The 17,495-nt window shown below is 41.3% G+C and overlaps 1 protein-coding gene across 2 annotated transcripts in view; it reads left to right on the top strand.

The window, feature by feature from the left end:
- Positions 1–17,495, top strand: part of SLC9A7 (solute carrier family 9 member A7) — a 156,043-nt gene that overhangs the window by 77,630 nt on the left and 60,918 nt on the right. For both annotated transcript variants that reach the window (XM_073614604.1, XM_073614605.1), the window contains exons 5-10: positions 7,949–8,061; positions 9,745–9,850; positions 10,609–10,750; positions 12,576–12,681; positions 14,859–14,947; positions 17,005–17,118. In XM_073614604.1, the coding sequence (XP_073470705.1) occupies positions 7,949–8,061; positions 9,745–9,850; positions 10,609–10,750; positions 12,576–12,681; positions 14,859–14,947; positions 17,005–17,118 (670 nt within the window). The remainder of the gene's footprint in view (positions 1–7,948; positions 8,062–9,744; positions 9,851–10,608; positions 10,751–12,575; positions 12,682–14,858; positions 14,948–17,004; positions 17,119–17,495) is intronic.

The raw sequence follows: 17,495 nt of genomic DNA on the forward strand, positions 1-17,495 counted from the left end.
TACCTTCCTTGGTATTTCTAGACACAGAATGCTTCATACTGAAAAGGAAAGTTAAGCTGGCCATACGCGGCTCAAACTGTGGGAAGATTTCTTTCTAAATCAGCCAAGTTTTGAACTGAGGGTGCCTCTTATTTAGCCCAGCTCGACAAAAGTTGATTTGAAAAATCCTAGAAGCCAGGTGTTAAACTGTTGGCCAAATAGTGACTGCATTTAATCAGATGCAGTCACTGTTTGGGTATTCAGAGATCTGGAGGTGCTGCGGCTGTCAGAATACAATAGCCAGGAGGGGATATTTTTCCTTACACCGTTTTATTATGGGTGGAGGAATCTGTTGACTTCTCTTGTTAACTAAACGTGTATGGCTAGCTTTATTCTCCTTATGGGAGGAGGACATGATTGCTCATGTTCTGTATTAGGGTAGCAAGGATACAGATATTGAGCATTTGCACAACTAATTGTACTCGTGCAAATGCTCCGATACCTAAATCCAGGGCCCGGGACAAAGGCTGAGGCAGGAGGGTGCCACAAGGAGATTGGGGGGGAGGCATTTGTGTTTGAAGGAGAGATTTGGGGGGGCAACTAGTGGTATGTATTGTTCTAGGAGGAAAACATTGTGGGGGGGAGAGGCGTGCTAAGTGGTGATTTAGGGGGATTCGTGTTGGGAGGGAGGATAGGGGGAAGAATATCTTTTTATTTTATTTGTTTTGGGGGGGGGGGGGTTGGGGGGGCAAAAATCTGTGCTGAGAGGGGGATTTTAGAAGGGGGCTGGATTTCTACTGGGAGGAGGAAGAATTTATGCTGGGGGGGGTTAAGCATGCAGATTAATGCTCTTTTTTTTTTCCCAGGAATTTTTCGCTGACACATAATGCTCATACATCTTTGGGGGGGGGGGGGTGCAGTTTGGGCCTTGACTTTAGATGACCCTGTTCCTGCACTGCCTAAACCAATACATTTGAGCCCATACAAAATTAATGGGCTCAAATTGCACTGCAAAGATTTGCATTCATTGTGAACAGGAATGTGGTGCAATTCCTGTCCAAATTGCGTGTGGGTTTCCCCCATTCTCCTGTGTGAACCCAGGCTTGTTTTATTGACTTTAGCCTGGGTCCACACAAAAGCATTGCGTCAAACCACATGCGATTCAGACAGGCATCACACCACAGTCCGGTTCAAATCGCATGTGATTTCTTTGCAGTTGGATTTGAGCCCATACATTCTGTATGGGCTCAAATCCCACCGCAAAGGTATCGGTTCTCGGTATCTTGAGTACTTGAGCACAAGTATTGGTACTTATACTCACCAATAAAAAAAAACGATATCGGTGTAACCCTATTCTGTATCATGTCCTGTAAGCAGCTGGTCTGGGATGACCATTCTGATCTGGGCGCTGATCAGGAAAGGAAGGGTTTCTGGATGTCCATTGGAAATACTGTACAGTTTTAATCCCCTTTTAAAAGTATGTAGGATATAATAACCATTTTTTAAGCTTGGAAATACATTAAAATCATTTACTGAATAATGTTTTGTGAGTTGAAATGGTCCAGCAGTGGTGTGTCTGTGAAAATCCCAATTTCCCTATAATCAAGTTTTTTTCAGAAGCTAAAATGTACTGTGGGGGCAGTTTATCAAAACTGGAGCAGCCATGCATTACTACCAATCAATATCTATCTTTCATTTTCAAAGGCTAACTGAACAAGCTGAAGATAAAAGCTGATTGGTTGCCATGCATAGCTGCCCCAGATTTTGGCTGCTCCAGTTTTGACAAATTAACCCTTCGTATATTTTACATGATTTTTATTTTATTTTGTTAACCATGTTAATGTACAAAACGTTTCTGGAGTAATACAGTAAAAGTGCAAAGGAATGGTTTTAAATGAAGCAACATATGTTTGAACATTATTAGACTTTTAAATGCAATTCAATGTCGAGTATTAATAAAAAATGATATTGTGGGCTCTGAGATAATGTCTGCCTTCTGACGGGTGTTTTATAATGTACATACAAAAAAAATTATAATTATATTGGAACGAGTAGAGCATCTGCTAATAAAAAAAAAAAAAAAACATTTACTGTACTTATATCTACTAAGTTTATTACCTGTTACGGGGCAGTAAATCGGAAAGTATTTAGGACAGAGACACACAGGCAACTGGTGTTTTCTAAAAGCGGGTTCACCAATGGCAGCTTCTGGATTTATCACACTCCAGGTTTCCTTTTAATCCAAACCTTAAAGTTGCTGTACTGCAGTATAACTGGTTGGGACAGACTTAATCGGGTCAGCAATGTAAACACCAGGTCATAGGTTCCTTTTTTGCTTATTGCGGGGCATACAAAATTATTGTTACACATAGGGATCCAAAGTGAATGAGTTTGGAAAAAATTATGGATATCATTTGTAATTGTAGACATTCAGTTTTTTTTTCCCCCAGTACATTGATTTAATTTTGGTTTCAGAATATCGAAGACACAACTTGTGGCTTTATTTGTTATGATACCTGGCCACCAGCTGCTCCTTTTTTTTAATCTGATTAGCAAATATACAATTTTTGAGGCCTTAAATATTTTAGAGTAAAACCTTTCTTCAGGCAAATCATATAGTGGGTATAGAAAATAATTGATTTTTTTTTTAGAAAATAATCATTTTAAAATGAGCACAATGTGTTGCTTTGCAGCCTGAAATGAAAACAGTTTGTTTTATCCAGCTATATTTACTCAATGCAACTTACAGTGAAAGATATAACACCAACATGTCAGATGAAAAAAAAATTCAAAAACAATCCTGGAGTTGGAAAAAGGCTCACCCCTTTCTAAAAAAGACTTGTAAACTCAATCAGGTGTAGCTAATCGCCTTCTCAATGGTACACAAAGCTATTTGACTTTCAACTGTGATCAGCTGTGGTCATTTTGATTAGTTCAGCATGAAAAGAGCTTTCCTGGAGAATTTCACTCCCTGGTAGTGCAACTGAAGCAAACAATCAACTATGGGTGACAAGGCACTGTTGAAAGATCTCGGGGATAAAGTTGTGGATAGGCACAAGTCAGGAGATGAATACAAAAAAAAATTCATAGCTTTATCAATGCCTAGAAGCACAGTAAAGTATTTTATTAAGAAGTGGAAGGTATTTGGTATAACACAGACCTTCCGTGGATCAGGACGTCGCTTGAAACTGGATAAAAGAGTCAGGAGGAAACTGGTCAGAGAGGCTTACAGCAACTCTGAAGCAGTTGCAGGACTTTATGACAAAGAGTGGTCATTGTGTGCATGTGACCACAATATCACAAATTCTCCACAATTGTGGCTTGTATGGTAGGGTTGCAAGAAAAATGGCACTAAAAGGCCACATGCAGTCACGACTGATCTTTTCCAAAACGCACCTTGAAGATTCTGAGGCTACATGGAATAAGGGGTTCTGGTCAGATGAGACAAAAATTGAATTATTTGGCCTCAACACCAAACGGTGTCTGGCAGAAATCCAATACAGCTCACCATCCAAATAACACCATTCCTACAGTAAAGCATGGAGGTGTTAATACCCTGTTATGGGAGTGTTTCTCTGCAGCAGGGACTGGAGCACTTATCAAGATAGAAGGAAAATTTGATGGGACAAAATACCATCAAATTCTTGAGGAAAATCTGCTGCCCTCTGCCAAAAAGTTGTCAATGGGAAGAAGTTTACCTTCCAACATGACAATGACCCAAAGCACACAGCAACAATGACTGCACATTGGTTGAAGGAGAAAAAGGTGAATGTCTTTGCATGACCTAGTCAGAGCTCAGACTTAAACCCCACCGAAAATCTGTGGAATGACTTGAAGACTGCAGTCCACAAATGGTCACTATCAAATTTTAACTGAACTTGAGCAGTTCTGCAAAGAAGAGTGAGCAAATATTGCAAAGTCTAGATGTGCAAAGTTAGTAGCGACGTATCCTAACAGACTAAAGCAGGGATCTCAAACTGATGGCCCCTCCAGCTGTTGTGAAACTACAAGTCCCATGAGGCATTGCAAGGCTGACAGTTACATGTATGGCTCCCACAGGCAGAGGCATGATGGGACTTGTAGTTTCGCAACAGCTGGAGGGCCACCAGTTTGAGACCCCTGGACTAAAGATTGTAATTAAACCAAAAGGTGGTCCAACAAAATACTGACACAAGGGGGTGAAAGCCTTTTTCCAACTCGGTTATTCTGTCTTTGATTTTTATTTATTTTTCCTGTTTTGTTGGTGTTCTATCTTTCACTTGGATGTTATAAGTGGCACTGAGTAAATACAGCTACAAAAGCAGCAAAATGTGATTATTTTAAAGGCCCTTTTCTAGACCCACTGTATATAATGTAAAGAAAGATGGCAAACCTTATTGAAGATTCTTTCCTATTTCTGTTCTGTAGATACTTAGGCCATTACAGAAACTTCCACAAACAGATTTTTAAGAGGTAGGGTCTGCCTGGTATAACACACAATCTGTTCCACTGTTGTAGGAAGTAAAAATTTGAATATCCGCGTCTAACATGTAATACTCTCGTCTAGTATGTCACCAAAGATGAAGGGTGCAGCGCAGCAAACATAAGAAAAGTGGTGGTAATACTAACATTTTACCTCAAACTCTGCAGATGTCTGGGAAAAGCTGTGACCCAATCACAAAAGCAGAACATCACTACGAAAAACCAAGCTGCTCTTCAAGGACCTTAAAGCGGTATTAAACCGCTGTGTGTGTGTGTATTGTGTGTTTTTATTTTTTATTTTTTTATTTTAATTTTTTTTAAACCTGCAAGGCAATGTCATAATGTGCTAGTATGCATCGCATAATGGTTAATTATGTGAAACTTGCCTTAGAATTAAGCCCTCCAGCAACGCGCTGTCATCGCTGAAGGCACTTTCGTCTTCGTCTTCGTCGGTCTTCCTCCTGGTTTTGCAGACTCCAGCTGTGGGAGTGGCCGGAGCTGAGATGACGTCACTCCTGCTATTTATGGCACAGGACTCTGAAGTAATGGCACGGGTATGCTGTTCCTTCAGAGTGCATGCGCTGGTGATGTCACCAGCTGCATCTACAGTAAAGATGTCCTGAACAGTGCACGTTTAGGAGATCTTTACAGTACCTATAGGTAAGCTTTAATATAGGCTTACCTATAGATGGAAATCCTGCATGGGAGTTTGCTCCCACTTTAAAGCGGATCTACGCTGCATCTGAGCACCACAAACCAAAAACACTATTTAAATCTGTTTTTTAATATTTAAAGCAAACTCTCCCTTCCATCCATGTCTCCAAGCTTTATTTTGCTGAGAAATCACTTTGAAAAACAACCCCTAGCATTTCTGGCTGTAGCATTTACTTGCTGGAATCCATCTGCCCGTAGTTCAAGCATGCATGCACGCACTAGAGTGTGCTTGGCTGAGGAAACCCCCTCCTCTTTTTCCGCCCTTCCTAAAGACTTACTTAAAAGTAACGGAGTTGTTGTCCCCCCCGAAGACTCATGGGATGTATGACATTATTTGCCTAGGCAAGAAACAAGGAAGTAACTGAAGAAATGTAAAAAAAAAGTTTAAAACCAGTAAATATGATATACTTTCCAATCTATTTACAAATGCTGGCAGCGTTCAGATTAAAAATAATCAATGTTGATTATGAGAGTGAGGTTACACTTTACTGTTCAGTAAGGCCCCTTTCACACTTGTGCGACTTGTCCTGCAACTTGGGACTCCAAAGTCGCATGACCAGTCGTTCCCCATGTTTTCCAAAGAGTACCATTCATAGCTGTGCGACTTCAAAGTAGTCCCTGCGCTACTTTGGTCCAACTTTGATGCGATTTGATGTCCATAGACCTCATGTTTGCACAGGCATTGCTTAAAGTTGCAGCAAAATCATGCGACTTTCAGGTTGCACAAGTGTGAAAGGGGCAAAAGGCCGGGTTCGAACTGGTACGACGCTCCGCTCATGTTGCATGACGTGTGAAAATCAATGTTCCCCTATGAGAGCTGTCTTAACTGGTCCAACACAAGTAGGTCCGACTTTGAAAATACTCCCTGCACTACTTTAGTCCGACTTTGATCCTACTTAAGCCCATTGAATATCACTTAAGTCTGATCAAAGTAGGATCGAGGTCTTAACAGATCCAACTTTGGCATGCGAGGAAGATCTTGAAGACAAATTCAAAAAGGTGCCCCCCCCCATCCCAAAGCACCTTGTCCCCATGTTGATTAGGACAAGAGCCTCTTCCCAACAACCCTGGCCATTGGTTGTCGGGGGCTGCAGGGGGGGGGGGCTTATCGGGATCTGGAAGCCCCATTTAACAAGGGAGGGGGGCCCAGATTCCTGCCCCCCACCCTGTGTGAATGAGTATGCGGTACATTGTACCATTACCCATTCACCAAAAAAAAGTGTCAAAAATAAAACTGTACACGTTTTTAAAGTAATTTATTAAGGCAGCTTTGGCGTCGCTTCCGATTTCTTCTTCCCTCTCCGGCTCTTCTGCCTCCTCTGCTAATGTCTTCTGCCTCTGCCAGTTCTTCTCCGCTGATGTCTTCTAGAACTCCCTGGTTCTTCTGTCTCTGCCCGCTGTCTTCTGCCTCTGCCAGGTCATGTCTGCTATCTTCTCGCTCTTTTGCCGTGACTTGTCCGCTGTCTTCTTCCTCTGTTCTTCCGATGTTGACTCGATGCTCACTCCCACTCTAGTGCTGGGTGCGCAGTGTGCCACTACTTATATTGGCATGGGGCGGGGTCACCGGGTGATGTCATCCGGAGGCCCCGCCCCTTATGACGTCACCACCCCATCATTCCCCAACACAAGATCTGGCAGAGGCAAAGAACCGGAGAGGGCTAGAAGACACCAGCGGAGAGGAACCGGCAGAGGCAGAAGACATCAGTGGAGGAGGCAGAAGAGCCGAGGAGGGGAGAAGGAATCGGAAGCAACGTCGGAGCTGCCTTAAATTAATTTAAAAACGTGTACTCTTATTTTTAACACTTTATTTTTTTTAGGTTAATGGGTAGGGGTATTTACCCCATACTCACATAGCATGGGGTGCCAGAATCTGGGGGGCCCTTGTTAAATGGGGCTCCCAGATTCCGATAAGTCCCCCTGCCCACAGACCTCGACCCTTGGTTGTCGAGAAAAGGCCCTTGTCCTTTTCTCGACAACCGAATTCGAACCTTGAGGTCCTTGGTATACAGGTATTTTTTTATTGTGGAATTGAACAGAGGAGCGTGGATGAGCACAGTTTGGTGTCTCTACCTGATTTCCTTGACATCAGAGCCATCTACACAGACAGATTGTAGACCATGCTATCTTGACGCTTTTAGGCCTCATGCACACTGCGCTACTCCTAGGGGCATCTGGCAGTTTTTTTTTTTTTAATTCCCCTGCATGTTTGTCTATGCACACATAGGCATTCAGAGGAGTTTAGAGGCAGAAGAGGCTATGTACTGAACCAACACAAAATTGTAATATTGGTGGCCAGAATTAAAGTGACATTAAAGTCTGGGAACACCTACCTGTTTTGTGCAGCAGTATTGCACAGAAACTTGACTTTCCTCCTTTTCTTGCAGTCCCCACAGGTACTGTTGGCGTTTTTTACCCGAATACAAATAATGCATTAAGGTAAAAACATTTAGACTTTAGTACTACTTTAAGATCTGCATCACAAGGTCTCTCTTCTAGTCAAGTGTTACTAAACTCTGGACTGAGAATAGATGGAGCACAGCACTGATCTCTTCTCCCCCTCTTTTTTAATGCATTTAGGTAAAAAACGTTTTTGGGTTTAGTATCGCTTTAAGCTAGACCTGTGATTTTTTTCAGACTAATGGATTCTGCTTTCTGGGTTTCTGTTCCTTGCACGAGACAAACCTGGAATTACAACATTTATAGCAAGAGTTCAAGCAATAGTTCTTCATTTGTTTATCTGCAGTTAATAAGAGGCCCTTTTGTGGTTTTTTTTTTTTTCTCTTATTCCTCACAGAAATCTCATGTATGGAGTAGTGAAATTAATGAAGTGGGTTGGTCAGCTTAATGATACATTTTACTACACTGACTGTCTCTTTTTTGGAGCAATCATCTCTGCCACAGATCCAGGTATACCGAATAGTGTTTTATACCTATTGTATGTATTGTGTATTATTTGCAAACTACTAGAAGTACTATTTATATATGTTTTCACACATAATTCTCATAACTTTTACCCATTCACACAATTTTTACCACTGAATTCTATAAAAAGTATGACTCTTGGGTTTAAGTTGTGTGAATCTGGTGTGACAAAATTTTTATACCTAGACCACTCCAGGGCAAGTTTGGGTCAGTAATAATTAGTGATGAGGGATAGAAGAGAATGCAGAGCATAAATTACACTTATGCTCCTTATCCTATAATCAAGACAATGGCATTATCCCATAGGCCTGAGGACTTGTAGAGGGAATGTCTTAACTGGACTCAGAAGTCTTTTAACCGCATCCCACCCGGCCGCTGTACATATACGCCTGGGCGGGACAATCGTCGTTTTGGGAGGACGTACCTGTATGTCCTTCTAGAACTGTGCCTCGTGTGGATCCCCGGGGCAGTGCATCAGTGACCGCTGTGTCAACTGCATGCACTAATCAGAGTACTAGGCTGCGGTGCTCCGCCCTGGTACCATGTGATTGCTGTGACCATTCACAGCAATCGCATGTCCAGTAGAAAACATGGCTGCCATTCATTCAGCCATTGAGAACTACTGTGATCTCTGTGATTGGCCATAGTTATCCCATGGTACAGGGCCAAGCCCTGCCTCTCTGTACCATGTAATAGCTGTAACCAATCAGCTATCACAGTAGTTCTCAATGGTAATAAATGCAGCCAAGAACTGTCAAATGATTCCTTATCTACCAATCATAGAGCAAAAAATAAAAAAAATAACCCCAATACCTTCCCTAGAGTAGTGCAGTGTCACTAACACTGTCAGTAACACTGCACTGCTCTAGTGACAGGATGCAATAGAAAAAAAAACCAAATATTATTTATTTATGTTTCTCCTACAATGGCAGGCTGCCATATCACTGTATGTCAGTGCCACCAGCCATTATCTCTGATCACCGCCACAGCAGTACAATATCACCAGACCAATGCTGCCAGTCGGTGTTCCCAATCACTGCCACACCGGTCATTTTGTCCCTGTTCCACCGCCACACCAGTCATATTGTCCCTTTATCACAGCCACTCCAGAAAATGCATTCAGGTAATACACCTTAAGCCTTTTAGCGCCACTTTAAACTTGGCCCACCAGTCTCCAGAGGTTACAATAGCTGCCATGAGTTTGGCTGGGCATAGACAGCCCAAAAATGATATAATGCTTGGGTTAGGATTAACCCAAATATGTGTACACCTGGTGGGCAAAACAATTGTGATGTGGAATTGTTTTCACTGGCATTTACCAGCTTGGTCATTGAGAACGGGAAAAAAATGCATTCTGCCTCAGGCTGCTGGACAAGCCATTTTTGTACAGTGACCAATTCCCACGCTGTCAAAGACCTGAAGATAGATGCCCACCCCCATACTACAAAGTCCTAATTTTAAGAAAGGCCTTTTTTTGTTTGTTTATAAAAGTCAACTTATTTGTTTTACTGTGGTTTTTTTTTTTTTTTTTTTTTTTTTTTTTTTTTTTTAACCTTGGACCCAGCTTAGAAATGAGAGATTTTCGTGATCACCTTTATGCCTAGTTAATTGAGAGCTTACAATTTACTCTTTTTTTTTTTTTTTTTTTTTTTTTTTTATTTATTTAAGTGACGGTCCTAGCTATATTCAATGACCTGCGTGCGGATGTGGACTTGTATGCTCTTCTGTTTGGAGAAAGTGTCCTCAATGATGCTGTAGCCATTGTGCTGTCATCGTAAGTATTTTGCTCTTCGTTGTATTTAAAATGAAATATTATACAGTTATGTACAATACTACAGTGACTGTTACCAGTGGTGGGGTCCTGGCTTCACTTCCCACCAGGGGACTGTCTGCTTAGAGTATGTATTCCTTTATTTTAAGGCATTTACTGCAGGAGCCCCCAAGCTCCTTGGGTGGATAGTTGGCACACAGAACTATTATTATAAAGAAAATTGATGTAGCAGGTTAAACATGAGACTTCGAGGCAGGGATAAATTGCATCATGCTGACCTAAAAGTTCCTGAATTACACCCTTTTATACAAGCACCACCCCCTGTATTATGTGATCTTTTTTTTTTTTTTTAATTCTTTTAATGTTGCTCAAATGTGCTTTTGGGGATGCATGTTGTTAGCTCTATATTCATGTTGACTAGACCAAAATTCAAGCCATGGGTGGCCCTGCAAGAACCCTCTAGAAGCAGATTTAAAAATTCAGCCAGGTGGATAATGATTGACCAAGCGGCATCCAATCAGATGCCCTCGCTGTTTGGCAGGGCAACTGTATTTAGATAGGCCCACAGCCTAAATGAGAAAACTGAGCCATCTGAAGCCAGCTATAGTTTAAATCTTTATGTCCTGAAATACCCTGACCTACAAAGTTTTCTGATTTCTTAACATCCCTTGCACCTTATTTTCCCTGTAGTTTCCCTTCTTAATTTAGCCACAAATATCTGCTTTCCCAGATGTAAATTTATAATGTTCTGTGTTTTTTAGGTCCATTGTTGCTTACCAGCCAACTAATGAAAACATGCACACCTTTGATGCGGCTGCCTTTTTCAAATGTGTTGGCGTTTTTCTTGGCATTTTCAGCGGGTCTTTCGCAATGGGTGTTTGTACCGGTGTATCAACAGCTCTTATATCCTTTCTGGGGTTTACACAGAAGTATCTGTTTTCTTACGTAATGCTTGTAGCTCACAGGATTCTTTACCAGAGAATTAAAGTTGTACTAATGACTGTGGTTTTGTGTTTTTTTTTTTTTTTTTTCCCCTTGTTTATGCAACTCGCATAGTTACAAGGGGTGTTCCAAGCAATTTATTGCTCTACTTTGAAAGAGGTTTACCTATTAAAACATGGACCCTGGGGCTAAGCAGCTGTACCTGAAATCTGTAATAGAAGCAGCCACCCCCTTAGATATGCCACATACTTCTTTTGAGGGTTCAGCTTTACTGCAAGTAAATAGACTGCCCTGGAACTAGTATGTGGTTCCTAAGCCAAGGAATGGCTACTTCTATTAGAGCATTCTCCTCATACAGGTCTGTTCTAGATTCCTTTTACTGCTTTAAGATTCATTCATAATATAGAGTAAAGTCGAAATAAAACATTTACATTAGTGTATGTAAATACTTACAATGAACCTCTATTTTTTCCAGTTTACGCTGTTATAAATAACCATTAAAAGAATTGTGTTATCAGGTTTTTCTTTTTTTTTTAAACCTTTTTTAACCTTAAAGCGGACCTTCACCCTCCCGAGGAAGATCCCGCCTCCTAACCCTTCCTTCCTTCCTCTGACGGAATAGGGGAATTTTTGTTTTCTTTTGTTTGTCCTTTTTTTTTTTTTTTTTTTTGAAAGTCTGACCCACCTCCCTATGCACGTCACTCACCTTAGGCAAATGATGTGCACACTGCCCGAGGTGCCTCCCGGTACATCTCGCAGTCAAGGAAGCATTGGCTTTCATTAAAACACAGGAGGAGGGGGCATGCCTTTTGGCGCTTCATCAAGTGGCCTGCCCGCTGAACCCGGAAGAGCCGGTAGGCCTCTCTAAAAGCTCAGAACATGGCGGCACGAGACAGAGCTCTGTGGCCGGGCATGAGATAATCTCAGCGGGTGAATGCTGGATCCACTGGATGGGTGAGTATCTGAAATGTGTAGATACCACCATAAGGTAAGTGGAGCAAAAAGGGAAAAATGGGGAGGTAGGCCGGAGTTCCCCTTTAATGAGTTCCTTGCATTAAGGTAAAAATGTTTAGAATAAAGGATCACCCAACAACCCCCTTCCTCCCCCCAAATACTTGGTCTTCACTCGATCCAGTGCTGTGCCCGGTGGCTTCTCCCCACTCTTGCAGGCTTTGCTGAGAGCAGTGAGAACCATTGGTTCCTGCTGCTGTCAGTCAAATCCTTTGAGGGTGTGGTGGACAGGGCCAAACCACACTGTTTGTGTAAATGGATACAGACAGTAGAAACCTGTTTTAATAATAAAAATGTAGGACTTTACAATCACTTTAAGTGTAAATAAATGTACTTTTGCAGAAACCTAGTAACCTAGCCATGTTTTGGTTAAACTTGCTGCGCTTTTTGTTTTTCATCCCAGTAACCTATAAATATTCCACACTTCTAAGGCCTCATTCATATTCACACTGGGATTGGTTCCTGCGTTTTCTGTATGTGTTGTTGGGAGCGACCCGCACAAGTGTGAACCATGGCTTAAGGAGGAACATCTAAATGCAGGAAAGCAAGAGCTAAACGACACAAGTTGTATATACTTCCCTGCATTTACCAAGTGTCAAGTCATGTCTCAAATTAAGTTCTAAATAATAATAGTTTTTTTGATCTTCTGAGAAAATTGCCTTCCTATAAAATTTATTTCTTTTATAATGATTTAGTGTTAGTTTTGCTTTCCACAACTTTTCTGATAGGAAACTGTTAAGTGTTTTTTTTTTTTTTTTCTTAACTGGTTGGTAACGTGACCAAGTTTACCAAGCTACACTGCTTCCCCTTGCTAGAGACGGCCCTGTTTTTCTTGCTATCGTGGAGTACTTTCCTTCTGGCTGAAGCGTGTGGCTTTACAGGTAACTGTATACAGAAATGTACAAGATGAATTGTGCATGTGAATAAGTCATGTTTGTTTTTCATTTTTATACCAGTTTGGCCAGTTTCTGAACAGTTGGTGACTGACCTACCTTTTATAAATGTGTTATTGTGATGTATAGAATTCCATTTCAGCACATTGTAACTTTCATGGGACATAACAATGGCCTAGATCTGCTTTTAAAAAAGCAGTTGGTCACATCTTAGTAGTTTCTGACACACTAGCACTAATAACCAATCAAGGACCAGGCCTCTTTTTTTAGATGTGGTGTTTACAAGTTAAAAACATATTTTTTTTGCTAGAAAATTACTTAGAACCCCCAAACATTATACATTTTTTTTTGCTAACACCCTAGAGAATAAAATGGCGGTCGTTGCAATGCTTTGTCACACCGTATTTGCGCAGCAGTCTTACAAGAGCACTTTTTTTGGAAAAAATACACTTTTTTGAATTAAAAAATAAAACAGTAAAGTTAGTCCAATTTTTTTTAAACTGTGAAAGATCATGTTACGTCCAGTAAATTGATACCCAACATATCACGCTTAAAAACTGCGCCCGCTCGTGGAATGGTGACAAACTTTTAACCTTAATCTCCATAGGTGACGTTTAAAAACATTCTACTGGTTGCATGTTTTGAGTTGCAGAGGAGGTCTAGCGCTAGAATTATTGCTCTCGCTCTACCGATCGCGGCGATACCTCACATGTGTGGCTTGAACACTGTTTTCATATGCGGGCGCTACTCACGTATGCATTCGCTTCTGCGCGTGAGCTCGGCGGGACGGGCCGTGTTTAAAAATATTTTTTTTTTTTTTTCTTTCCCTTTTTTTATTCCTATTACAAGGAATGTAAACATCCCTTGTAATAGAAAAAAAGCATGACAGGACCTCTTAAATATGAGATCTGGGGTCAAAAAGATCTCATATTTACACTAAAATGCAATTAAAAAAAAAAAATATTTGTCATCTAATAAAATGATTTTCAAAAAAATGGCCCTTTAAGAGCTATGGGTGGAAGTGACGTTTTGACCTCGCTTTCGCCCTGCAATGTCATGGAGACGGGTGAGGGCCATCTTCCCCTCACTCGTCTCCATGCACAGCCACAGAGAGGACCGGATCGCTGCTGCCGATGGCTCCGGTAAGCGGCAAGGGCACTGCAGTGCAGCGGGAGGGTGGCGGGCCCTCTCCCACCGCCGATAAAAATGATCTTGTGGTGAATCCGCCGCAGAGACCACTTTTATCTTGTAACGGACCGCCGGCCGAACACGAGGAAACCGGGGTTATGGCAGCTAGCTACTGCCATATCTAGCTACAACAATATCCGTCCTCAAAGTCAGGACGTATATTGGCGTTCGGGAAGTGATTTAAAAAAAAAGTAAGATCTTGCACATAAGGCATGCCACCCCTTTTTTGTCTGCATGGGTGTTCTGCAGATGAGTTAGAGGCTCCAATATAATCTATATATTTTAACACTTCTGGTTTTGTCAGATCCATGTCTTTTTTTTTTTTTTTTTTCTTCCCCACCCTCCTGCTATGTCTAGGGTGTGTGCAGCACAGAAATAGAAATTCTATCTACTTTACATTTCTCAGACAGAACACAAAGTGAAGGAAAATCTCCCCAAAGGGAACAAAGGCCTCATTAAAAAGTAGGGCCATTTATTCCAGTCCTGCTGATGGGTATCCTACCAAATAGAATAGAAGTTCAATGAGGTGCATGCCACCTCGTGAACTAATCTCTTTAATTTTATAGTTTTACATTTTTGCTGAGCTCCAGGAGCACAAGCTATCACTATACATTTGTTGCTTCTGTAGCTGCACAGCTGCATGCAGTGGTTGTGCCTGCTCCTCCCCTCTTTCTGCACAATTGCAGAGCTTTTTTAATTATGTGAACCTTTTGACAAAATATAAAGCCTTCTGTAAATTTAACTGTGGAGCGGCGGGCAGAACTGCTGTGGGTGAGAAGACAGCATATTTCCCTAAGAGGGTCCTGGGAGTGTATTAAAAGCTGTACTCCTGGCGTTTAGGAGATAAGTCCACATGGTGGCATGCACAGAATTCCCTGGAGTTCTACTTTAAGCATTGACAGATTTTTTTTTTTATATGTTAGAAGCCCTTTAACTTTGTACAAATAATTTCTGACACTTTCTTATTGTAATTACAGGAGTAGTTGCTGTCCTTTTCTGTGGTATCACACAAGCACATTATACATATAATAATTTATCTCCAGAATCAAGGATTAGAACCAAACAGGTAATGAGAGCTGCTTCTGTTTATTTTCTTCATTAGGAAATAATATGATACTGCCCCTGTTAACATACCAGAGTTTGTGATATAAATAGTAATTTAGGATATGCAAGAAAATGTCATAAATGTTTTACCAGCTACCTGATTGATTTGTACAGATTAATTATATTCTGATGTGACACAGCAGCCAGTTTGTTTTGGCTTCCATAGTGTAATCTGAAAAATAATTTAAAGAACTTAATCTAGTTTACTCAAACATCAGCATTGTATTTGCTCTCTTTTTTAGTAAAGCTTTTTCAGCCAAGAAAGCTGCCATCATAGCCTCCTGTTTGATTTGCAACTGCCATGGTGCTGCACATGTGATCAGTTATGACACCAGCCATTTGGCTTGAAAGTTTTGTTGAAGGCACAAGCAAATGTGTCAGAAATACCGCAATGCCGGGAATATGACTTTATTTTTTAAACCATTAAATCGATGGGTTTACTTCCGCTTTAACCTGTGTGTTTTTACTAAAGCTGAGCGCTGGGCTAGGTGCACCATCATAAAGTAGAATTAAACCTATTGATTTAACAGTTTCCCAAAATTGTTATATTCCAAGCATGCTGTAAATAAAAACTGTAACAGTTGCTTGTGTTCACAACTGAACTGTCAAGCAGTCAAATGGCTGGTGTCATAAATGATAACACGTGCAGCGCCAGCACCATTACAAATGCAGATCAAACAGAATCTGTAAAGGTTTTATAGTTGAAATGATATTTTATTTAAAGTTGCAAGCTCTTAGGAAACTTAGATTTCTTCTTCAAGGTTTATAGATATGTATAAGGGCCAGTTCACATCAGAACATAATGCAGTAAAGGCGCAGTCCGTGCTGGTGCCAATGTACTGTTAATGGCACCCCAAACGCAGATCGCAAGTGTAGTGTGTTTGCAGGCACCAAATTACATGGTACCACAGCCAACGCTCTATCCTGGCCTAGACCAGCACTTTGCAGGGGGGCAGCAGGGAAAGGGTCCCCACCGGCTTGCACTGCACTGTTAGTGTAGTGCCAGTCTTATGGGGCGGACTGAGCTGAGAGGCAAATTAGTCTAGCGCCCCTCCATAAAACTGCCGCACTGCTCCCGGTATGCGGGCGGCCGGCATTCCGCAACTGGGGGGGGGGGGGCGCTTCTAATATTGACTGTCCTATCCTGGACCACAAACCTTCCTCATTGTGCTATGTTTTCTGCTGCACCATTGGCATGGTTATGTCTTCTTAGTCCTCTCCATAAAATTATCAGAAATTTGTGCTTTAAGTAGAACTATAGGCAACGCTTTTTTTTTTTTTTTTTTTTTTTCTTTTCATATGGCATAGAATAAGGGAGGGTTATAGACCCTATCAGTTAATTTTTTACCATCCCTGTCCCATTGCAGAGATTTCCCTTCACTTCCTGCCCCATAGCCAAACCGAAAGTAAGAGGAAATCTATGCAAATTAAGGGAATCCACCCCCCCCCCCCCCCCCAGGCCCTCAGAACTATTGTCCCCACTGGAAAATTTCAAAGCAGGTCTTAAACAGCAAGGGGTGTGGCCTTGACAGGAAGGGGTGGGTTATATTTAAATTAGGGGGTGCATGAGTTTAGTCAGGCCTAGGGCAGCACAAAACCTAAATACACTACTGACCACAGCACTATGCAAGCACTACTTTTTGTGCAGTCCGGTGTTTTTTTTTTGTTTTTTTTTTTTGTCAAAATGCACCGCACTGCAACATGTGCATTCCCTGTGCAAAACCGGTGTGAAGCGGCCCTAAAGCTAGAAGAAGGAATCTAAGTGTAGCCTGAAAGCAGGAGAATTCTTAACTTATGTAACTTTAGCCAAGGGTATCAATTAATCTCCAGACCTTCTACATCAATTAATGGCTAAACATGGCACAATAATCTAATTCTGCTTAAATTGTAACCTGAAAACTTCTGCAGGCTGGACACATACCATATTTGTCCTAATAATCTATAGCTTACTGCAGTACTTTTTTTTTTTTCAATCATTTGTTTGATGCCTTTAATGAACTCCTTTGTGTTTTGCTGCAGCTGTTTGAGGTCTTGCACTTTCTGGCAGAAAACTTCATATTTTCCTACATGGGTCTCGCACTCTTCACGTTCCAGAAACACGTGTTTAGTCCCATTTTTATTGTTGGGGCTTTTGTATCCTTTGTGCCGGTGGACAACAAAATGCATAACGTTACTTGTTTTGGGTGTGGTTTTTCTGTTGTCTTGGAGCTCAACGACATGTATGCATTACGTCACAGAATAATGTCATGTTACATATTGGCTTGGGGTTTTATATTTCAAGGAAGCAAACAGGATGACAGATGGGTCCCTTAAGCAAAACGTATGTGTGGATATCTTGGCCTTAAATACTTCATAACTTGTATACAGTAAAACTGAAATGCTTTCCATAAAATGGTGTAGAATTAATGTACTGTGTGTTTTACACTGTTGCAGTCAAAGGCATAATGCTTGATTATTGCAGTCATCTCATGCTAACCACGCAGCATTATTTATAGAGTGCAGCATGGAAA

Source organism: Aquarana catesbeiana, linkage group LG02 (genome assembly GCF_042186555.1).
Source record: "Aquarana catesbeiana isolate 2022-GZ linkage group LG02, ASM4218655v1, whole genome shotgun sequence".
NCBI lineage: Eukaryota > Metazoa > Chordata > Amphibia > Anura > Ranidae > Aquarana > Aquarana catesbeiana.